The sequence below is a fragment of the Sinocyclocheilus grahami genome, unplaced genomic scaffold, assembly GCF_001515645.1.
Source record: "Sinocyclocheilus grahami isolate Dianchi unplaced genomic scaffold, SAMN03320097.WGS_v1.1 scaffold968.1, whole genome shotgun sequence".
NCBI classification, from domain to species: Eukaryota; Metazoa; Chordata; class Actinopteri; order Cypriniformes; family Cyprinidae; genus Sinocyclocheilus; species Sinocyclocheilus grahami.
In genome coordinates, this window is record NW_015506147.1 from 76,514 (window position 1) to 102,167 (window position 25,654).

Below are 25,654 nucleotides of genomic sequence, written 5' to 3' on the forward strand. Positions count from 1 at the left end.
AAATTGATCAAACATAGGCTATGATCAGCTCACTGTCTGCCGCTGTCCGCTGGCGTTACTTTAAAAACCAAAAACTTACATTTAACGAACACAAAAATGCTCCAAACGTTTTTCTAAATTAACTTTATTAAAAAACGAAACAAAATATAATCACTTTTCCATTACATACAAAACTGAACTATTTTAATAGCTGAAACAGGTTGTATAAGCTGTTTTGGGAGAAGGGGAAAAAAGACTGGCTAGGGCCTATATTTGAGGCCCGTGCAGGGCTCTAATCCACTTCATCCAATGCTGTTTTGTTCACTGTTGTTTTCATCTGTGAGCATGCTCTTGATATATGCATTTTACCATTTTATTGAGTTTAAAACGTGTGACACATTCATTCTGCTCTTACTGTTCATTCGTGCAGAACTAGTCCAGGCTATTGTTTTGTGATGCAGACGTTAGCTTTTCCTAAGAACGCTGAGTCTGAAATTCTACGTATGCGTAACATAGATTTGTGTGACAGGTTCCAAGTCAAATTCAGGCTTCGAGTAATGAGTGCTTATTTGCTGCTCATTGTTAGTAACCTCTCTGTTAGAGTTCTATGCGGACCATGCATCTTTCTTCCCACCCTTTTTCTATGTGGCCAACTCCACCCATATTCCACCTAGTAGAGGTACCAAAACATTGAGATTGATTTCAGATGTGCATGTTGGCCAGGCAGTGAAAAACGCATGCATGTGGTTATTAGGGTTGGGTTTTTCATGCCCAAGCCAGTATGTCTGTGAAATAAAGAAACTAGTGGAGTTCAGCTAGAGTAAAATTTAGAAGAGCTAACCCAGCAGCTCTTCATGATTGTATTCACACTGTCCATTCAGATGATTGTATAACCCAGCGACTGAGCATCTGGAAGGGAAAACCGATTGTCTAAATACATCCAGCCTGACCTCATCAATGACCCAGACTAACCTGTAGTTTGTTAGGACTTATTTCCATGCATCATCTTGACTGACTGTGAGCAAGAGGACTGTTTGAGTGTAGCTTGTGTGTGGGATTTCTTGGAGGGTGAGGCTCAGTTGGCACCTCATGTTGCATGCAACAGAGAGCAGTAATACTGCAGGGGGGTTAAGGCCTGTATGCTGCTGGTTTTATCTCTCCTATTGACTCCAGATGTTGTGAACCGTAGACCGAGCGACTGGCTGACTGCTGTGAAACTCTTGGCAGCCCCAGGCAGAGTGCCACAGCAGCACTGTTTTACACATCCCCTTATCAAACACACTTTCCATGCTCTGCATTCACAATACTGATATAGAACAATATAGAGCTGACATGTCATTTTGAGACAGAGCTGCACAGAATTGAGATTTTTATAGGCTTTGGTGTGTCATTTCCATTCTCCTCCTGGGCCGGGGGTTTGTTTTGGCACCTGTTTTGGTCCAGGTGAGATTTCCATTTGTAAAAACAACATGGCCTGCTTTTTGGCTTCACTATTGAGCTGCGGTGCAGTTAAGTGTAAAGTAGGCTATACTGACTTGGTGTCTTTAGAGAGGCAAGTCCCATTATGTCTGTGTAGTTGAGGTTTGTCCATAATAGACAGTGTGCAACACAACACACATCTGTATTCCAGTCTAGCCTTTCCTTACTTGACCTAATTCAGCTCCTGAACTTGGAAGAGGCTGCTTTCGAAAGCCAAATCCTGACAAAAGTGCATGCGTGAGAGCCCAATGAACTGGAAAAGTTATTTTTCTCTGAATAATTGCCAGGACCTTGCTGCGTCATAAAGCTAAACATCCTGTGGTGCTGTTCCACATGAATTAACAGCTCCAGAACAGGAACAGCAAAATGTTGACAAGGACTAGCCGAAACGGTCTACCGAGTGACCTTTCCACATGCTGCAACTTGTTAGTGTTTTGTAAGAGCTGTTTGACTGAGAGGAACAGTATGTTTTGCTAACCAACACAATAGAGAGACAAGGGCATCCAGTTTTGGTCTCAAGGCTACATGTGAATGTTGGACGTCTCGGAGAGGGGTTGCATTCTGCCTGCTGACTTGGAGAGGGGTGTTGTACTTCTGAATAAAGGAAGTGGGCTTGGGGCTTGTGTTATGGTAATTTTGGAGGAGGCCTTACAAAAGGAAAGGAGACCGGGGCCCCCTAGACTGAAACACTGAATTCAATATTGCTTCAGTAGTTGTTAACTGCTGACATTGATGGGCAATCGACAAACTAAATCATGCGCATTTTGAAGCTGTTGTGATGGCTTTTCGTTTCTGATGACGTTTCTGGCTGAGCACATTATTGAAGGTCATCTAAACCTTTAGCGCCTCTTTTGCTAGAGAATGTGTTAAAAACCCTCATGCCTTGGAGGAGATTGAGGTTGGATGTTTGGAGTGACACTAATAGTTTAAGCTTTATTGTCATGCTTGTGATGGAGTGACTCCCCCAGGCTTTCTATATGGATATTTTTTTATATTTCCCCCCCAGAAATACATCTCATTGTGAGGCCTGATATATTTAGGGCTGCCCTTCTTTTATTGAAGCTTTTTTTTAAGTAGATGCAAAAATAACTTTTAATTTTCAGTACCTGCAGTAATAGCAGGAAATTGTACAGCTATGAATTTTACAGCTATGGACACTTTTTGATAGAAAAAGCTAATGTATGTTTTGAAACCGATTTTAGTCATTTGAGAGCATTCGAAGTTATAACTGATACTTTCAAGGCACCAGGAATGTCAAGTTATTCTCACAAAATCAACAAAATGTCATCTATGTCAGCTGGGTATACCTTGATGTCATTTACATGTTTTATATACTTCAGTTAGGGATGTTCATTTTGGTTATTTTTCCTAACCAACAACTGATGCTCGTTAACCGATTGTTAAATGTTAATCAACAAGATGATTTTACATTAGAATTGAATTAAATTGGAAAGGTTAAGTGTCTGTGACCCGTTAAAAATACTAACATTTGTTTCCCGGGGATTAATTTTACATGTGCAAAAAGCAGCAAACAACAGAACATGAGGATTCACATGGTCATAATCACATCACGCACCTGCAGCGCTTCTGCGAGCGGAGAAAAACATAATAAAGCAAGGCTATATATATATATATATATATATATATATAGGCCTATACAGGGCTCGACAGTGCGACCATTTGCGACTGAAAACTACTACGTGCGACTATGAAATTTGTTTCTAACAGTTTGTAAATGTGATACTGATTTAATACAATTCAATAAACAAGAAGTTAATATTAAGTGACTTACATTGTCTGACTATAACACTATTGTCTGATTTTGCTCTATTTCGTCATCAAAAATAGTTTAAAACAGACACAGTGGAGCCGCTGCTTATCTCCATTCAAACACAGCGGTGTTTCGTTTATGAACGTTTTTTTTTTTTAAACGAATCTAGTGAGTCAGTGATTCATGATTAACCATTCATAAAGACAGTCACTTGATTCATTCTTGAATGAATCAGCCGTTCGAATGAATCAATTGAATTAATGATTCAGTGATAAAAATCAGTGACTTGCCGCCACCTGCTGGCAGTTTTAGTTTCATTTTTAAAGTATCTTTTCAGTTATTTAAATCATTTAATATTTCTATATTCAAAATTTTATATTTAAAACATTAATATCATCATGGATTTATGGATTTAATTGCACTCATTCCACTTCTGAACCTCATTAAATGTCTGAAAGTACATCAAGCCACTTTTGTGTTCTTCTGTGCCACCTCTACAAATTAATTTTGTTAATACTGATTTCATTTGATTTTTAACTTGTTTCTTATTCTACTCTTATTCTGTCGTTTTAATTACAATTTTTAAAAAGCGTATAAAATATCATTTTTAAGAATTTGACAAAAGATGACAATTTTAATAAAGTTAGAGGAGTCAAATATTACCTCGTAATGGGAAGGCTACTTTTTGATAACATTTTGGATTATTGATTAGAAGGTGCTCCTAAAATTTTGAACGTGCTCCTAAATTTTTTAAGTTAGGAGCACAAGTGCTCCTAAAAAGAAAAGTAAGCGTCAAGCCCTGGGCCTATACGAGAAACATATTTGTACTTAAATAATAAATTAAGAAAAATAAAGAAACTGTGCAACAAGTAGCCTAGTATGCAGAGTTTCGATTCATTTTTGTGCTGCGTGAAAGGAAACAAACGGCAGAAAGCGGCATCCTATTTTTCTTTAGGCTTATTTTACAAAAGCACAAAGATTTGTTTTTATTGAGAATGTACACAAATAAACCTTTTACAATTCAGATTCTTTGACTTAAGAGTAGTCAAAGAATGAGTTGCTTCCATTGTTAGAATGAAAATAATTCAAGTGATTGCGCCAGCGCCGTATACGCGCACAGCTTGACAATGCAGCCTGTTCATTATCATAATAAAATAGTCAGTAAAACATATGGAAAAAAAACTATGTAGTAAGAAAATATGTAGTAAAATCTGTACCGTTAAGTGTTATCACAGTACCGCCGTGATGTTATGCAAAACATTTTGTTTTACATGGATATTGGAACGCGAGTGAAGTAGGCTACATAATAAATAATAATTTGCCATTCAAATACATCGCGAATACGGAAACATTTGATTTTGTGTCGAATGAGAGACCCAACGTTGGTTTCAATTTCGTTTTAGCCTAAATTAATTCGTTTTGGCTCGTCTTTTATATAGTTATAGCTTCTTATATTTTTAAACACTGTTACTTGAAAGGATTTGTTGTGGAGTGAGGGGAACTAAAATAGCCTAGCTAAGTTTTAGGGGTTCTCCGGTCAGGTTTTTTGAGGCCGATCACAGAAAGCAGTATCTGCCGATACTGATCTTTTTAAAGCCTTCTTTTTTATCATTTATTAGGGATGCACAATGTTCGGCAACCAAAATTATTCGACCGAAAATAGCAAAAGACGCTCCTTCGGTGTTCGGCCGAATAAGCAAAAAGACAGAATAAATTGTACCGAAAAATGATATGACGCGATCAAATAGCAACCTGCGCAGAGGGAGAGGCGTGCACTCTTTATTATGAGGCACACACGTCAGTAGTGTGGAAGCATTTAAACTGTCGGAGAAAGACGCAAAACTCATTACAAGCAACTGTTTAGGGCTGCATCACATATCTTCAATGAGAAGAGGAAGGGTTGATTGTTGCTGGTTACTGTATGACGATTGAAATCGCAAAAATGGCTTTTTTGTAATTGATTTTTTTTTTCTCTTTGAAAAGCAAGACAAAACCGTAAAAAGCACATTTTCAGCAGCTTTCACACAGGAGTCCGCTACTGATCCATGGCTGTTTACCACAAACACAACATTTATCCATTAGTTTGATTTCAAATCCAAACATTGTCACTGAAAATGCTTTTTCATTGTAATTTTTTTTTTTTTACACAGTACAGTAATACAATCTTTCACATACATGTTTAAACTCAATAAATATAAGCAACACATTATTCAATGCTTTTTACTTTTGCATTTACTTCTAGATTTATATATTAAGTTGCTCAAGCAAGTGGCAAAACATTTAAACTACTTTGCTTACGTTATCTATTCGATTATCTCTTTTTATAATGTTTCATGTGCAGCTGACTTGATGGAGCTCGACATGGCCATGGAGCCGGATCGCAAGGCTGCAGTCAGCCATTGGCAGCAACAGTCTTACCTGGACTCAGGTATCCACTCTGGGGCCACAACCACTGCCCCATCCCTGAGCGGCAAGGGCAACCCAGAGGATGAGGATGTGGATAATCAGATGCTGTATGAGTGGGAGCAGGGCTTTAACCAGTCCTTCAACCAGGAGCAGGTAGCAGGTGTGTGGTGATTCTATTCTCCTGTGTTGAATTTATGGAAAAATTAGGATTTCATGTTCTTAATGTGAGGTTGGGTCAAAAAAGTCTGGAATAGAAAATGCACAATTCACTTTTTTAAACGGGAAACTGCACTCACATTGGTTTACGTAAGACACAATGCTGACACAATTGCTTATTGTTCTAGCTTGCTTGTATCTGTTGTATGGGATTAACAATCACTGCATTATAGTAATAGACATAACAGACCTTTATAGTCATTTTGATTAATTGTGCATAAGACAGTTGCTTGATATAGTACTGTGATTTCTCTGTAGACATTGATGGTCAATATGCCATGACCAGAGCCCAGAGAGTCCGGGCGGCCATGTTTCCTGAGACTCTAGATGAGGGCATGCAGATACCTTCCACACAGTTCGACTCTGCCCACCCTACCAATGTCCAGCGCCTGGCCGAGCCCTCACAGATGCTCAAGCATGCCGTGGTCAACCTCATTAACTACCAGGATGATGCAGAGCTGGCCACCCGCGCCATTCCAGAACTCACCAAACTACTGAACGATGAGGATCAGGTTAGAACGGATGGTTTGTCAAGAACAGCCAGTGCTGTGACACTGTCAGAGTGCGCTAATGGCTCGATTTCTACTTTTTCCATCAGGTGGTGGTAAATAAGGCAGCTGTGATGGTGCACCAGCTCTCAAAGAAGGAGGCCTCTCGTCACGCCATCATGCGATCCCCACAGATGGTGTCAGCCATTGTGAGGACCATGCAGAACACTAGTGATGTAGAAACGGCACGCTGCACCTCCGGCACCCTGCACAATCTTTCCCACCACAGAGAAGGCCTGCTCTCCATCTTCAAATCGGGAGGCATTCCTGCCCTTGTCAAAATGCTTGGGTTGGTTCTTCATGTTCTCTATTTCTAAACAGACAAATATCGATCATCATGCGGATCTACAACCATGGCCAAAAGTTTTGAGAATGACACAAATATTAATTTTCACAAAGTCTGCTACCTCAGTTTTTATGATGACAATTTGCATATACTCCAGAATGTTATGAAGAGTGATCAGATGAATTGCAAAGTCCCTCTTCACCATGAAAATTAGCTTAATCCCAAAAACATTTCCACTGTATTACAGCCTTGCCACAAAAGGACCAGCTGACATCATGTCAGTGATTCTCTCATTAACACAGGTGAGTGTCGATGAGGACAAGGCTAGAGATCACTCTGTCATGCTGATTGAGTTAGAATAACAGACTGGAAGCTTTAAAAGGAGAGTGGTGCTTGAAATCATTGTTCTTCTTCTGTTAACTATGGTTACCTGCAATGAAATGTGCAGATATCATTGCTTTGCACAAAAAGGGATTCACAGGCAAGGATAATGCTGTTAGTAAGATTGCACCTAAATCAATCATTTATCGGATCATCATGAACTTCAAGGGGAGAGGTTCAATTGCTGTGAAGAAGGCTTCAGGGCACCCAAGAAAGTCCAGCAAGTGCCAGGACCATCTCCTAAAGTTAATTCAGCTGCGGGATCCAGTGCAGAGCTTGCTCAGGAATGGCAGCAGGCAGGTGTGAGTGCATCTGCACGCACAGTGAGGCCAAGACTTCTGGAGGATGGCCTGGTGTCAAGAAGGGCAGCAAAGAACCCACTTCTCTCCAGGAAAAACATCAGGGACAGACTGATATTCTCAAAAAGGTACAGGGATTGGAGCTGAGGACTGGGGTAAAGTCATTTTCTCTGATGAATTTTCTGATTGTTTGGGCATCTTGAATAAAGCTTGTCCGGAGAAGAAAAGGTGAGTGCCTCCATAAGTACTGTGCTATGCCAACAGTAAAGCATCCTGAGACCATTCATGTGTGGGGTTGCTTCTCAGCCAAGGGAGTGGGCTCACTCACAATTTTGCCTAAAAACAAAGCCATGAATAAAGAATGAACAAAAAGTTCTCCCAACCATCCAAGAATAGTTTGGTGATAAACAATGCCTTTTCCAGCATGCTGGAGCACCTTGCCATAAGGCAAAAGTGATAATTAAGTGGCTCGGGGAACAAAACAACAACATTTTGGGTCCATGGCCAGGAAACTCCCCAGACCTTAATCCCATTAAGAACTTGTGGTCATTCCTCAAGAGGCGGGTGGACAAACAAAAACCCACAAATTCTGACACGCTCCAAGCATTGATTATGCAAGAATGGGCTGCCATCAGTCAGGATGTGGCCCAGAAGTTGATTGGCAGCATGCCAGGGCGAATTGCAGAGGTCTTGAAAAAGAAGGGGCAACACTGCAAATACTGAGTCTTTGCATAAACTTATTGTAATTATCAATAAAAGCCTTTGACACTTATGAAATTCTTGTAATTATACTTCAGTATACCATAGTAACATCTGATAAAAAGATCTAAAAACACTTTAGCAGCAGACTTTGTGAAAATTTATATTTGTGTCATTCTCAAAACTTTTGGCCACGGCTTTATATCCTGTGAATCTTTTGAGTCAGGGTAATTGTGTTGTGTTGGAATTCAAGGACTAGCAGGCTGAGTCATACTTCGACCTGCTCTGTGTGCTTAAGCTTGAGTCCCATTATTTATCTATGGCTCTAATTAATATTGCTGTGGTCTCTTCAGTTCCCCAGTGGACTCCGTACTGTTTTATGCCATTACAACTCTACACAACCTCCTACTGCACCAGGAAGGAGCCAAGATGGCTGTCCGTCTGGCCGGAGGCCTGCAGAAAATGGTAGCCTTGTTAAACAAAACAAACGTCAAATTCCTCGCCATCACGACAGACTGCCTTCAGATTCTGGCATACGGCAATCAGGAGAGCAAAGTAAGAGGCAAAAGCTTCTCAAAAATAGGCACATCACAGCAGCGTTCTTGGCCAAAACCACACTTGTTTACAAATTATATTTATTTTTCAAAAATCTTGTCATCAGATCTTCTCATGTCTAGCAGTGCAACAAAATACCTGCTATATTTGGAATTGAAGTGTATTTGATAACACTATATATTATACACGATACATATTATAAATATAACACTATTTATAATAACTTATAAAGTGTATTTGATGTTTTCTTTGGCACTGGATGTCTGACTATTGTAGGGCTGTTTATTCAGATAAAAATTTAGATTAAATTTTTTTTTTTTTTTAAAGCTTTAGGTTTGCTGTGCTCTTTTGCAGAACTGCACTATTTGCCTATAATAGTAACTAACATTTATAACAATACTTACTAGTAATAATAATAAAGATATTTAAATATTTCTGAATTTCTTCGTTTTTAAATGTTAAACAATCCAGCTTTTATTCTGGTGGAGAAAAACAAAAACAAAATTCAAAGCTCCTCTTTTGTTGACAACAGCTGGTTTATAAGTGCTTTTCAGTTCAAGTTTGAGAAGATTGTTAGCGCATGCATGTTACAAGCTACCCAAAGCAGATGCAGAGATGGAGTTTGTGTGGAGCAGCAGCATTTACTCTGAACTGAGACGCTCCAAGACACTGAAAACACTAGATCATGAGCTTGATTGTAAATGTGCCACACTTCACTCTGAAACATGCAGCTCATATTTAAATCACGATCATTCCGATTTGACAATTGCACTAAGCTATAATATTAGCTTAATAGAGTATTATATAGCCCAAAAATATTACTTGTAGTACTTTGTGTATATCACTTCATTTACACAATGTCCTTAGTAATTTATTAACAAAGTTTGAGCAGTGCAGCATGGATGGTAAAATGTTAACTTGGATACATTTATAATTTAAAGTATATTTGATAATAATAAAAAAATATATTTTGCTTTTCAGCTTATCATTCTGGCCAGTGGAGGCCCACAGGCTCTGGTCAACATCATGAGGGCCTACACATATGAGAAACTGTTGTGGACCACCAGTCGAGTGCTCAAAGTGCTGTCTGTTTGCTCCAGTAACAAACCAGCCATCGTTGAGGCTGGTGAGTCCCTTTGTCTTTGGTTTACTCCAGTATAATGTAGTGGAAGGTGGGAGCTGATTTAGGATGGTTTGAACATGGAAGCTTTGTCTTGTTTTCAGGTGGCATGCAAGCACTTGGCCTTCACCTCACAGACCCCAGTCAGCGACTGGTACAGAACTGCTTGTGGACTTTGAGGAATCTCTCGGATGCTGCAACCAAACAGGTACTGATCCATTTGTCTCTTTCCTTCAGCTCTTTTATGCTGTCTTCTGTTCTTCCTACATGAGCCCTCTCTTTCTGTCTCCCCATTGTTTCCATGGAGAAGACGTCTTTAGCAGAAGTAGATGTGCAGGTAACAGTCATTCCTGCCTTTGTCTGTGACGGGGGTTAGGGCCTGTAGCCAGCTCTGACCCCACACAGTTAGGACATCAAATTGTGAAGAAAAAAAAATGGAGCATGAACGAATGCTACATTTGGTTGTAATGCCTGTGCTATGTGTACATTTCACCCAGCTGTTTTTGTGGCATCAGAATTCCTGAATTATCAAAACATTTCTGGAATGATTTTCTGTATTTAACCGTTTACCCACTCATGGTAGGCTTACAACCTCATGTAACGTGTAGTAAAATGTTACGAATGGCTGTGGCTAGTCGTGTGCGGGACTAAAAAAAAAAAAAAACAACACCTCTGGATCGAGTTTGTCATGGATGCAAATTCTGGGTTTAAATAAGTAGCGTGTCTCAACTCTGGATCCTTCTGTTCTACAGGAGGGTATGGAGGGGCTCTTGGGTACCTTGGTCCAGTTGCTTGGTTCAGATGATATCAATGTGGTGACGTGTGCTGCTGGAATCCTGTCCAACCTCACCTGCAACAATTACAAGAACAAGATGATGGTGTGCCAAGTGGGCGGCATCGAGGCCCTTGTGCGCACTGTTCTTCGTGCTGGAGACCGAGAGGACATCACAGAGCCTGCTATCTGCGCTCTCCGTCACCTCACATCCAGACATCAGGATGCAGAGATGGCCCAGAATGCAGTGCGGCTGCACTATGGGCTGCCGGTGGTGGTCAAATTGCTCCACCCTCCCTCACATTGGCCACTCATTAAGGTATGGAATTGATATGAGATCATCATTCCTGTCTTTTAGTGGCTTTCATTGTGCATCAAGAAAATAATTTTTTTTCATAAAGGTTTATTTTATTACTCTATCCTCTCCCAGGCCACAGTTGGGCTTATCCGTAACCTGGCACTGTGTCCCGCCAACCATGCCCCGCTCAGAGAGCAGGGTGCCATTCCCCGCCTGGTGCAGCTTCTGGTCAGGGCCCATCAGGACACTCAGAGACGCACCTCCATGGGTGGAACACAGCAGCAGTTTGTGGTGAGTCACGGTCACATGATCGACTGGCTTTTAAGGCAGCTGTTGTGAAATTTCATTTTGAAATTAAAATGTAATGCCCAATTTATGCTTTAATCCATTTATATATTAGCAAGAGTGTTCAGTGATTTTCTTGCAGAATAGATGTCAATGAGGTTTTCATGTGTGTTGTGTTCAGGAGGGTGTGCGTATGGAGGAGATTGTGGAGGGCTGCACTGGAGCTCTGCACATTCTAGCCAGAGACATTCACAACAGAATTGTCATCAGAGGACTCAACACTATTCCACTGTTTGTTCAGGTCAGTCACTGAGAGCTCACGTTATCTGTCTGTTATTTTGTCGTTCTTCCTATCAGTCTGTCTATTTATCTTTCGCCTTGTCGATTTATCTGGCTAATGATCTTTTTCATTTGTTTGTTCATTTGTTCTATCCTTTCTATAGTTTTTTCTATCATTCTATTTATCTTTCTTTCATTTGTTCTATCATTCTATCACGTTATCTAACATTAGTTCTATCATGTTCGATCATTGTTGGTCTTTCATTTGTTTGCTTGTTCTGTCTATTGAACTTTCATTCACTTGCTTCTGTCTATTTGTTTGTTCTGTATACTGTGCATTCTGTCTGTCCATTTGTTTGCTTGGTTTTTCTATTGTTCTACCTATCATTCCTTCTATTCTATATATTGTTCTGTCGTACTATCACCTATCAGTCATCTATCATCTATCGCTCGTTCTAATATTCTGTTATTCTATTTCTCTATTGATCATTCTTTGTTTGTTCTAGGGATGTCAACGATTATTCGATGATCGATTAATTGTCGATAAGAGATGCAATAGATTAAATTTAATTTTGGGCTGCGTGCGGCTCATGCGCAAAACACGTGCGAACGGCTGTGAGTGACGGTGAAGGTATATAAATGCATCATCATTCATTCATAATGTACAAATGAAGCTTTTAATGTGATTTAAACTTTAAAAATACATTAAAATAGAAACAACACAAAGTTCTTCAACATGGAAAGCAATAGAAATGTAGTAACTAACTGTCCAACCTCACCTGCAACAATTACAAGAACAAGATGATGGTGTGCCAAGTGGGCGGCATCGAGGCCCTTGTGCGCACTGTTCTTCGTGCTGGAGACCGAGAGGACATCACAGAGCCTGCTATCTGCGCTCTCCGTCACCTCACATCCAGACATCAGGATGCAGAGATGGCCCAGAATGCAGTGCGGCTGCACTATGGGCTGCCGGTGGTGGTCAAATTGCTCCACCCTCCCTCACATTGGCCACTCATTAAGGTATGGAATTGATATGAGATCATCATTCCTGTCTTTTAGTGGCTTTCATTGTGCATCAAGAAAATAATTTTTTTTCATAAAGGTTTATTTTATTACTCTATCCTCTCCCAGGCCACAGTTGGGCTTATCCGTAACCTGGCACTGTGTCCCGCCAACCATGCCCCGCTCAGAGAGCAGGGTGCCATTCCCCGCCTGGTGCAGCTTCTGGTCAGGGCCCATCAGGACACTCAGAGACGCACCTCCATGGGTGGAACACAGCAGCAGTTTGTGGTGAGTCACGGTCACATGATCGACTGGCTTTTAAGGCAGCTGTTGTGAAATTTCATTTTGAAATTAAAATGTAATGCCCAATTTATGCTTTAATCCATTTATATATTAGCAAGAGTGTTCAGTGATTTTCTTGCAGAATAGATGTCAATGAGGTTTTCATGTGTGTTGTGTTCAGGAGGGTGTGCGTATGGAGGAGATTGTGGAGGGCTGCACTGGAGCTCTGCACATTCTAGCCAGAGACATTCACAACAGAATTGTCATCAGAGGACTCAACACTATTCCACTGTTTGTTCAGGTCAGTCACTGAGAGCTCACGTTATCTGTCTGTTATTTTGTCGTTCTTCCTATCAGTCTGTCTATTTATCTTTCGCCTTGTCGATTTATCTGGCTAATGATCTTTTTCATTTGTTTGTTCATTTGTTCTATCCTTTCTATAGTTTTTTCTATCATTCTATTTATCTTTCTTTCATTTGTTCTATCATTCTATCACGTTATCTAACATTAGTTCTATCATGTTCGATCATTGTTGGTCTTTCATTTGTTTGCTTGTTCTGTCTATTGAACTTTCATTCACTTGCTTCTGTCTATTTGTTTGTTCTGTATACTGTGCATTCTGTCTGTCCATTTGTTTGCTTGGTTTTTCTATTGTTCTACCTATCATTCCTTCTATTCTATATATTGTTCTGTCGTACTATCACCTATCAGTCATCTATCATCTATCGCTCGTTCTAATATTCTGTTATTCTATTTCTCTATTGATCATTCTTTGTTTGTTCTAGGGATGTCAACGATTATTCGATGATCGATTAATTGTCGATAAGAGATGCAATAGATTAAATTTAATTTTGCGCTGCGTGCGGCTCATGCGCAAAACACGTGCGAACGTGACGGTATATAAATGTATCATCATTCATTCATAACTTACAAATTAAGCTTTTAATGTCAATTAAACTTTAAAAGTACATTAAAATAGAAACAACACAAAGTCCTTCAACATGGAAAGCAATAGAAATGTAGTAAAGTCATTTCCCCAGATAATTCTTTCATATCGGACTCTGCGCTTTGCAGGGTTGCGGGACACAGGACAGATAGGCTAGACTATTCATTCCTACAACTTGTTAATTCGTTACTACGACTTATTAATTTGTGGCCACTGTCCACGTTTCATTAATTTTGTTCCTTAACCCATGATTTAACTAAAATGAGGGAACAAATTAATAAATCGAACGAATTCTTAATTCATGGCCATGAAATCTTTAATTTCCCTTCCCGTCTACCTATCATTCCTTCTATTCTATATATTGTTCTGTCGTACTATCACCTATCAGTCATCTATCATCTATCGCTCGTTCTAATATTCTGTTATTCTATTTCTCTATTGATCATTCAATAGATTCAACATTCAATAAGATCGTTACTACGACTTATTAATTTGTGGCCACTGTCCACGTTTCATTAATTTTGTTCCTTAACCCATGATTTAACTAAAATGAGGGAACAAATTAATAAATCGAACGAATTCTTAATTCATGGCCATGAAATCTTTAATTTCCCTTCCCGTATGTTTATCGCAGTAAGAGATAAAGAGAAAAGTGAATGACAATAAAATAAACCTGTGAAATTAGAGGGTTAGACGGTGAGGATTTAGGAACTGTAACGATGCCTAAATATTATTGAATTTGTGGAAATTCGTGACCAACCGGCAAACCTGAACAAACACACGTAAATGTAGGCTATATGGGCTCGTACGGCATCCAAAGCATGGTTGCGATGTAACATTTTAGAGCTAGCCAGTTATTCCTCTAATAAACAAAGCTTTTATACCACAATTGTCATAATCAGAGCTTATAATTTGTAAATAAATAATTGCTGTATTCAAAACAGCAATTAAAAGGAGCCGTGACCGACACTGACTATACATTTTCCCAGAGCATTCAATGATGTCACTAAAGGCTGATGCCTCAACTAAGCCGTGTCAATTTCGTCAATGAAGACGACGACGAAACGTATTCATTCACAAACATTATTTTCTGTGACTATATGTAAGTAATAGACCTAAAATAAAAATAACTTGTTTTCATAAAAAAATAAAAAATATACCAAATATGACTTAAGGACTTATTTTGGATATATATAAGGTACAGTACATGCCAAATTTTCTCAAGGAAAAAACTCAACTAATGCTAAAAAATATACTTCCCACTGGTCGCTCTTTTGCGACTAACTTACTCAGTTGGTCGCACGAGCACATGATTTGGTCGCATTTTTAAAAAATTTTTTGCTACAACATGATGAACTTATCATAGTTTATAGATGTATGGAAATGAAAGTGGTTAACATTCAACCTGTTCTTTTTCTTCAGTATTTGTGATTGTAATTTTGTGAACGGGAGTTCCTCTTTTGCTGTGTTATAAGCAGGGCTTCGGATGCTTTCACTTTCGAATTCGCGACCTTGTCACGTTTTACAAGAAAAGATAGTCTATCTAGGCAGCTGTCTCTGTATCGATATTGTTTCACGTGTGCAGCAGTGGACGGCGCTTAATTAAAAAATATACTTCCCACTGGTCGCTCTTTTGCGACTAACTTACTCAGTTGGTCGCACGAGCACATGATTTGGTCGCATTTTTAAATTTTTTTTGCTACAACATGATGAACTTATCATAGTTTATAGATGTATGGAAATGAAAGTGGTTAACATTCAACCTGTTCTTTTTCTTCAGTATTTGTGATTGTAATTTTGTGAACGGGAGTTCCTCTTTTGCTGTGTTATAAGCAGGGCTTCGGATGCTTTCACTTTCGAATTCGCGACCTTGTCACGTTTTACAAGAAAAGATAGTCTATCTAGGCAGCTGTCTCTGTATCGATATTGTTTCACGTGTGCAGCAGTGGACGGCGCTTAATTTGAATACAAGAACAACGTTTAAAATTGAGTAGAAGTGTGAGGTTTCTAAAAAATAATGAATAGAGCATAATATATAGGCTACAACAAGGTTTAATCTGGCCGCAGAGGAGCACAACTGGGTTGCCTGATATAAAGAGACGTAATCCCCGAAACAGAGCCTCCCACTTGCGCAATACGGAAATATCTGCTAAGTGTGCTACTTATCTTTGTCAACCTGGCACGCACTCTCTCTCCACTGAGGATAAACGCGCTTGCTTTCTGAAAACACCGGTTAGCTTGCAGTTTAGCGATCTCCACTTCAATATTCTATTCTCAGAAAAGTGTAATTCATCAAGTGTTCATTTATGAGAGAAAGAGAGAGAAAGGCTGTGTATGTATAATTTGCCACCGTTTTGCCGCATTTCTATATTAACAGTGAAGCTGTGGCTTTAATTACGTTAGATACAATGATGTTGCCAGCTCCTTGTGGAGAAAGATAATGTAGCTCTTGAGTGATTAAGCTATTTAGTTGATAAAATTGCGGGGGCAGCGCTAAAAAGTTTGTTCCTGAATGTCTGAGTGCAACGTGATCTGTGTGAGTGACTGAGCGTGTGTGAGTTAGATACAGAAGACAGAGCATTAGTTTAGAACTCTTCTTATTTTTATTTTTTTTAACTTAGAGATTGTGTTAATTTGTGCAATGATAACCTTTTTTAATGTATTAGAATGAGTACATTACAATATAAATTTATCAGAACGAGTGCATTATTTATGGGCTTAAAAACAAGATGCAAACAATCAGAATATTGTACCTGGTGGGGAGTGCAAGTCACAGGGCAGGGTTCACAATGTTGTGTTCTTGTGTCCTTTATCTGTTTTGTGTCCTCCTGAATGTTTGTACACGTGCGATCTCCGATCTTACAAACCAAAATAATAGACATGATTTTCTCAGGCCACATGTAAAATCATATTATTAATCAAAATTATTAAAATGAATGTATGGACGACAGTTGATTACAATGACAGTTCAGTTTATTCCCCTGATTATTAATAGTTTCCCCTGTGGGATAAATAAAGTTAATAGTCTTATATTAGTAGCCTAATACATTAACATTGTATATATTATTTATTAATAATACAATAACATTGTTTTATATTATCCCTTTTATAGTATTATGCATAAGTCAAAAACCAACAAGATTTTTTTTTTCACCATGTTTCCAGTTTTCTGCCTCAGGTCCAAAAGAAATGTAAAGAATCTACAAACTGAAAACATTAAATACTTTTGTGATCTATTTTCATTAGTTTATTTTCAAAAGGGAACTACTGACATGTTTACAGAGCAGAGGTCACCTTTTTAATTCCAATTGGAGAGAGAGACATTTGTTTGTCTTTATTATTATTATTTTGTGCTGTATTATTGGTTACTGTGTTATTTCTGTTTCTAAAGGCAGCAATAAATAACACTTTATCTAAAGAGTGTCCATGTGATTTTAGACAATAATAATTGTGAAATTAATAAATGCATAATAATCGTCATAATCGTGATTATTTCTCCGACAATAATTGTACCAACAAAATCTATAATCGTTGCATCCCTAGTCAACTGCCTGCTCTGCCAATAGTTAGAAATTGCACTATAGTGTGCTGTTTAATAAACAGCTGTTTTACTAAATTCTGCTGAGGTGAAATTCAGTGCAGTCCTGTATTGTGATACGTATCGTATCGTGACTTTGCTGGTGATACACAGCTCTAGTATTTGCATTACTGTAAGGGTAGGTTTAGGGTTGTGGTAGGTGTAGACCTTAATAAACCATAATTTTACAGGTAGCATTTTTCGTTGTCGAATTGTACTACACTAATGATGTTTTAATGGGAGGTAGCAAAATCTGATAGGGTAGCACAAATCGACAGAACACTGGTGCCTCGCACGCGCACACACCCCACATATTCTAGCAATTCAAACTTACATCGCAGTCTGTTTATCATCAAAATAAAATAGTCACCCAAACATATAAAAGGTTGCACTGGTCAGTTTAAATAGACCGGAGTATACCGGTCCACTCTGCTGTTATGCCAAGGACGTTTTTGCTCCAGTGAAGAGGCAACGCTGATGATCTTTTCCGTTTATATGCGAATGCATGTAAAGTACAAGTCTAGTTTGCATTATTTATAATAGTTTAACATTCAAATACATTGCGAGTATGGAAACATTTGGATTTGTGCCGAATGAGACGTGAGCAATAACCTCCAAATACATCTAGCCAAAACCGTCCTCGTATGCACGCACGCATGCACTGTCACGATCTAATGCGCTGTAAATGCTGGATTTTTAAAAACAAATAGGCCTACCGGAACGCAAAAATAAAACAAACTGACATTTTCCCGAACAGGATCCAGCAGGATCAAATTAAATACTGGTCATAATACTTACATAAAAATGTTTGACGTGAGCAACAGTGTGTTTTGCTGCAGCAGTGCCGATGGAAGCGGTTCACTGACTGCGCAGCACAGCTACACGTGCCACAGTTACGTTTGGGATAATTTTATTTTAAATGCCATAATGTCAGTTAAAAACATTGCAATTGTGTTTTAAAATACAACAACGAGCACCACGAAACTGGAGAGGCGCGTTCAGTGGTCTCCGTGCCGGGATAGGAAACAAAGTAAAATGATCTCAAACGTATGGCATACTCTCTTAATTTTATCAAATGATCATAATCACATCTATTCATTTTACAATCCTGCTACTAGCATTTTATTCAGACTAAAACCCCTTTAATTTGGGTGAAAAAAGCTTCTTTTTTTTTCTTTTCTTTGAGTGGCTTTTGCACATCCTGTCATGCCGGTAACTGCGTGCCACTGCAATAAGACGCATTTTGCAGCATGAAGGTTAACGATTAATAGATAGATTAATCGTTCATTTAAACGACGATCGATCATGGAAATGATCGAAAATTGACATCCCTAGTTTGTTCTATCGTTCCAGTTATCTATCCTTCATTCGGTCTTTTATTCATTCTATCTGTCTACTGATCTGTCTATCTTTCACTTGTTAACTTGTTTGTTTTCTATCGTTTGTTCTGATTATTATTCTGTCGGTCTGCTTTTCATTGTTTTTTTTTTCGCTGTTGTATTCTATTTATCTTTAGATTGTTCACTTTCTTGTTCATTTTGCCTATCATTCTGAAGTTTTATCTATCACTGTTACATTGTCTTTTTTAGTGAATTGAGTAAATTAAAGTGTGGATGACTCTTGTATCCTTTCATTAAGTTGGTGCTATATTTACATCTTCTGAACTTAGACCCAATGTCAGTCTGTCTGAAATGTCTTTCTCTGCAGTTGCTGTATTCTCCCATCGAGAACATCCAGCGTGTAGCTGCAGGTGTACTGTGTGAGCTGGCTCAGGATAAGGAGGCAGCTGAGGCCATCGAGGCAGAAGGAGCCACCGCTCCTCTCACAGAGCTCCTCCACTCTAGAAACGAGGGTGTTGGTGAGTGCGCACGCCCCATTTTAATAAGCAGCACATGTGCAAGCACGACCGCCACACAATAATGCAGAAAGACATCAGTTAAATATAATGGCAACACACTGTCTCACTGCCTACTGATGTCTCAAAGTTTGAAGAAACAAGTTAAACTTCCACAGAATAAACGCAGAGAAGCAAGCATGAATACAGAACACTATGCAGATTTGTTTTCCCAGCTATGCACGGATTTCCACTGGAGGCAGTGGCTGGGGTGAGCAGGGCTGGCTTGAATGTTTTCTCGGTCACTCACGTTGCTATCTCTCGCCCACAGCTACGTACGCTGCTGCAGTTCTGTTCCGTATGTCTGAGGATAAGCCCCAGGACTACAAGAAACGACTGTCTGTGGAGCTCACCAGCTCTCTGTTCAGAACTGAGCCCATGACCTGGAACGAGGTAAGGGGGCTCATCTCTGCTAAATCCTGCAATCAACGCTGGCACAGAGCCCTGTTGTAGATTAAGCCTATAAATTCCCAGCGCATTACAGAATCAGTTATGCCAGGTGTGGGTGTTATATTTGTGAATTTATTGGGCAGGTGATTCTTTCTAACCAAAGTATTATTGTTTTTATGAGCCTCAAGCACTTTGAAAGCATTAGTATAACTGATTCAGTCCTGATATACGCTGAATTTGAGGCTGAAGTGAGAGTTTCTCTTATGCAACTCTTGCTTGCATATCTTTGCAGACTGGAGATCTAGGGCTGGACATCGGTGTGCAGGGAGAGCCTCTGGGCTACAGACAGGACGGTAAGTTCATTATCAGAAATGAGATCAGCTCTCAGCATCTGGGTGTGAATACTCACTAATCCACTGCTTCATCAGCCTTCACCCACCAAACCTAGAGACGAACACACCTGGCACGTTCCATGAAGACAGGGCACTAAATAAGTCTTGAAACTCTTAAAGGATTAGTGGACCAAAAAAACAAAAATGGAAATTGTTGTTCATGCACCCCTCATGTTGTTCCGAAACTGAGACTTTCTCAAGAAATGAGATGTTAAGCATAATGTTAGATCTGACAGCTTTAGTCATCATTCACTTTTTCCCTTTTCTATGCAAAGAAAGTGAATAGTGACTTCATTAATTCTGCTTAAGATTTTTCGTGGTTTATGAAAAAAAAAAATCAGTCAGAGTTTGGAACAACATGAGACTGACTGAATTTTCTTTTTTTCATGTTTCGTGTAAACACAACATGCAGTTTTTATTATTAAGGGAAAACAAAATCCAAAACTACATGACCCTGTGTGAAGAAGTGTTTGCCCCCCTGTTAAAACTGTGGAAAGTTTGAAGAAACAAGTTAAACTTCCACAGAATAAACGCAGAGAAGCAAGCATGAATACAGAACACTATGCAGATTTGTTTTCCCAGCTATGCACGGATTTCCACTGGAGGCAGTGGCTGGGGTGAGCAGGGCTGGCTTGAATGTTTTCTCGGTCACTCACGTTGCTATCTCTCGCCCACAGCTACGTACGCTGCTGCAGTTCTGTTCCGTATGTCTGAGGATAAGCCCCAGGACTACAAGAAACGACTGTCTGTGGAGCTCACCAGCTCTCTGTTCAGAACTGAGCCCATGACCTGGAACGAGGTAAGGGGGCTCATCTCTGCTAAATCCTGCAATCAACGCTGGCACAGAGCCCTGTTGTAGATTAAGCCTATAAATTCCCAGCGCATTACAGAATCAGTTATGCCAGGTGTGGGTGTTATATTTGTGAATTTATTGGGCAGGTGATTCTTTCTAACAAAAGTATTATTGTTTTTATGAGCCTCAAGCACTTTGAAAGCATTAGTATAACTGATTCAGTCCTGATATACGCTGAATTTGAGGCTGAAGTGAGAGTTTCTCTTATGCAACTCTTGCTTGCATATCTTTGCAGACTGGAGATCTAGGGCTGGACATCGGTGTGCAGGGAGAGCCTCTGGGCTACAGACAGGACGGTAAGTTCATTATCAGAAATGAGATCAGCTCTCAGCATCTGGGTGTGAATACTCACTAATCCACTGCTTCATCAGCCTTCACCCACCAAACCTAGAGACGAACACACCTGGCACGTTCCATGAAGACAGGGCACTAAATAAGTCTTGAAACTCTTAAAGGATTAGTGGACCAAAAAAACAAAAATGGAAATTGTTGTTCATGCACCCCTCATGTTGTTCCGAAACTGAGACTTTCTCAAGAAATGAGATGTTAAGCATAATGTTAGATCTGACAGCTTTAGTCATCATTCACTTTTTCCCTTTTCTATGCAAAGAAAGTGAATAGTGACTTCATTAATTCTGCTTAAGATTTTTCGTGGTTTATGAAAAAAAAAAATCAGTCAGAGTTTGGAACAACATGAGACTGACTGAATTTTCTTTTTTTCATGTTTCGTGTAAACACAACATGCAGTTTTTATTATTAAGGGAAAACAAAATCCAAAACTACATGACCCTGTGTGAAGAAGTGTTTGCCCCCCTGTTAAAACTGTGGCCTGATTACTGACACACCTGTTCGCAATCAAGATATCTCTTAAATAGGACCTGCCTGACAAAGTGAGTAGACCAAAAGATCCTCAAAAGCTAGACATCATGCCGAGATCCAAAGAAATTCAGAAACAAATGAGGAAGAAAGTAATTGAGATCTATCCATCTGGAAAATGTTATTAAGCCATTTCTAAAGCTTTGGGACTCCAGCGAACCACAGTGAGAGCCATTATTCACAAATGGCAAAAACATGGAACAGTGGAGAACCTTCCCAGGAGTGGCTGGCCGACCAAAATTACCCCAAGAGCACAGCGATGACTCATCCAAGAGGTCACAAAAGACCCCACAACAACATCCAAAGAACTGCAGGCCTCACTTGCCTCAGTTAAGGTCAGTGTTCATGACTCCACCATAAGAAAGAGACTGGGCAAAAATGGTCTGCATGGCAGAGTTCCAAGACGAAAACCGCTGCTGAGCAAAAAGAACATAAAGGCTCGTCTCAGTTTTGCCAGAAAACATCTTGATGATCCCCAAGACTTTTGGGAAAATACTCTGTGGACTGACGAGACAAAAGTTGAACATTTTGGAAGGTGTGTGTCCCATTACATCTGGCGTAAAAGTAACACTGCATTTCAGAAAAAGAACACAATACCAACAGTAAAATATGGTGGTGGTAGTGTGATGGGCTGGGGCTGTTTTGCTGCTTCAGGACTTTAGGTGAGGCACCAAGACACCCAAACACGCACTCGATGCGAATGGCCGGTTGTTTGATCTGTGCTGACCGCACTGTGTGTAGGAGATTTGAAAGGCTGGAGTAAAGCACGCCAGTAGCAGAACTAATCTGAGCTGCATATGAATTCATTACAGTCCTGTATGTGTGCGCGTGTTTCTCCTCTTTAATCAGATTTTAATCTGTTTGTCCCCTCTCTTCTCTCTGCTGCAGCTGTATCGTCTGATCTGAATGAACCTGCATTGTGATTTTTGGCCTGTAGAGTTGCTGAGCGGGCTCAAGAGAGTGGGCTAGTTTCTCTGAAAGTGCCTGACACACTAATACATGCGGAGTTTCCTATGGGAACACATGGAAGTAAAACTTTTGTTCTGGTCTTGGTCGGTCAGAATTTGGTGTGATTGACAGAAGAAAGCCCAAAAAGCAAATCCTAAGATGGAATTTTCAACCTTAGCCTTGCCTGTACTTTTTATTACTTTTTATTTTTCAAAGGATTATTTCAGTCTGTAATGATACTTATCTAGCTTGCTTTATGATACTCGTCTTTTGTTTTGCAGAACTTTGTATTCCTTTCGACTGTCTCTTTTTCTCTCTCATAGTGTTGAGTTATAGTGGTAATGATCCATCAAGAGTTTATGGTGTAGAACACTAATTAATCAGTTGAATTGTAACATTGTGTAGCTTTTGTATAAAACCAAGAATTGGAGAAGTCCAAATATCAGTTCTCTTGCTTTAAAGAAATCACAAATGTTCCAAAGGGTTTGCATCCAGTTGGGGCCAGTTTTGACTTTTTTTCCTCCTCGTCTTGATCTATTTTTTTGATGGTAGCTTTAGAAAGGTTTTGAAAAGAACCCCTAATTATTGTAGCCTGCAATTGTTGGTTGGAGACTTGGTAATGACCTGGCTAAACAATAAAATGGACTTTAAATTTATCCAATTGTGGACATTTTTATTTTTTGAAATACACAATGTGAACTAAGTGGTACAATCATTCTAGAATTACAGAGTATATTTTACAATCACTATCACAAGAGTTCAACATAAATTACATTTTGCAAGAGACTAAGTCATAGTAACATACAAATGAAAAGTATGAATATATATCCACATTAAATACCAGGCGTGGAACTCTGTTCTGTGGATCTGAGTTCTGCCTGGGACCCGGTGCCCTTCAGAATCTCTGCAGCTAGTGATTCCACTGCCATGTCTGATTGGGATCTGGAACAAAGAGAAAGTGTTTGGAATATTCTGTGTTTTTTGTATTCCAAAACAAACAGAAATAGTTAATTTCATTAGTTCAGTAGTCCAAACATTTAAAGTACGTGTGACACATCCATTCACTTATTGCAAGTTCACAAAGCAAGTCTCAAACTCGTTGCCTTAAAGGGGTCATATGACATTGCTAAAAAGAACATTGTATTTGGTGTAATGCAATGTGTTTATGCGGTTTAAGGTTAAAAAACACATTTTCCACAATGTACATTATTGTTTCTCCTCTATGCCCTGCCTTTCTGAAACGCGTTAATTTTTATAAAGCTCTTCATTCTGAGGAAGCGAGGTGTGCTCTGATTGGCTAGCTATCCAGTGCGTTATGATTGGCTGAATACCTCAAGCGTGTGACAGAAATGTTACGCACCTTACCATACTGTGTTTCAATCATACAGTATGGTTTCCATGTGTCCCGGTGCGACAAGACAAAACCCATTACAAACGAGGCATTTGTTGCATCCAGTGGGGACATAATTACTGATAATGACTTAAACTGTGTTTTTACGTATTGCGCCACGTAAACACAAAACCATGTCTGCATTTGTGATCAGAGAAATGACAAACAATAAGCGCTACTCTACACTGCTTAAACTCGCGTTTGAATCATTGTTGGTTGGAGACTTGGTAATGACCTGGCTAAACAATAAAATGGACTTTAAATTTATCCAATTGTGGACATTTTTATTTTTTGAAATACACAATGTGAACTAAGTGGTACAATCATTCTAGAATTACAGAGTATATTTTACAATCACTATCACAAGAGTTCAACATAAATTACATTTTGCAAGAGACTAAGTCATAGTAACATACAAATGAAAAGTATGAATATATATCCACATTAAATACCAGGCGTGGAACTCTGTTCTGTGGATCTGAGTTCTGCCTGGGACCCGGTGCCCTTCAGAATCTCTGCAGCTAGTGATTCCACTGCCATGTCTGATTGGGATCTGGAACAAAGAGAAAGTGTTTGGAATATTCTGTGTTTTTTGTATTCCAAAACAAACAGAAATAGTTAATTTCATTAGTTCAGTAGTCCAAACATTTAAAGTACGTGTGACACATCCATTCACTTATTGCAAGTTCACAAAGCAAGTCTCAAACTCGTTGCCTTAAAGGGGTCATATGACATTGCTAAAAAGAACATTGTATTTGGTGTAATGCAATGTGTTTATGCGGTTTAAGGTTAAAAAACACATTTTCCACAATGTACATTATTGTTTCTCCTCTATGCCCTGCCTTTCTGAAACGCGTTAATTTTTATAAAGCTCTTCATTCGAGGGAAGCTAGGTGTGCTCTGATTGGCTAGCTATCCAGTGCGTTATGATTGGCTGAATACCTCAAGCGTGTGACAGAAATGTTACGCACCTTACCATACTGTTTCAATCATACAGTATGGTTTCCATGTGTCCCGGTGCGACAAGACAAAACCCATTACAAATGAGGCATTTGTTGCATCCAGTGGGGACATAATTACTGATAATGACTTAAACTGTGTTTTTACGTATTGCGCCACGTAAACACAAAACCATGTCTGCATTTGTGATCAGAGAAATGACAAACAATAAGCGCTACTCTACACTGCTTAAACTCGCGTTTGAATCGTCAGTGGCAAATTCTTTAAATATAAAAAACGTGCTTACAGGCTGTGAGTCAGAACAACCAGACTGTCCTTGCAAAGTTGGAACTGCCCCACTTTATAGAAACATTATGTCCTCTTTTGGAAGGCCAAACAAAGTAGTTTCGCTTTCACAACGATACACACAGCGGCTTGAGTGAGCGGCGCCCGGTGGATTCGACAAAGGAGGCTTGCGGAAACCACATGTGACAACCCCGGGCTGGACTCCGCTTCGTCCACGGTGAAAGTCGATCCGGCGATCCACAGCGCAAAGTTGATGTATTTCCTCAGCGACCAGCATGGATCAGCTCTAGGCATGACGAAGCGGATGATGTCCTCTTTTGGAAGACCAAACAAAGTAGTTTCGCTTTCACAACGAAAAACACAGCATCTCCATAACATGGCGGCGGCAGCAACAACAATACTACAGCGAGAATAAAAGTTACGCCTTCTTTCTTTGCGTGAACATTTGGGCGGCGTTATGCAAATCTTCCCACACAGTGACGTAGA

At 39.5% G+C, this 25,654-nt stretch overlaps 1 protein-coding gene across 1 annotated transcript; it reads left to right on the forward strand.

Annotated features, from left to right (window-relative positions):
- Window positions 1-482: 482 nt before the first annotated feature.
- On the forward strand, window positions 483-19,891 carry LOC107564884 (catenin beta-1-like). Its single transcript, XM_016250056.1, has 15 exons — window positions 483-486; window positions 581-658; window positions 5,499-5,795; window positions 6,110-6,363; window positions 6,450-6,688; window positions 8,418-8,619; window positions 9,601-9,745; window positions 9,844-9,947; window positions 10,050-10,076; window positions 10,492-10,830; window positions 10,942-11,100; window positions 11,276-11,395; window positions 18,888-19,038; window positions 19,346-19,467; window positions 19,757-19,891. Exons 1-15 carry the CDS (start codon window positions 483-485, stop codon window positions 19,874-19,876), a joined length of 2,361 nt encoding a protein of 786 aa, XP_016105542.1. The 3' UTR covers window positions 19,877-19,891.
- Window positions 19,892-25,654: the final 5,763 nt, after the last annotated feature.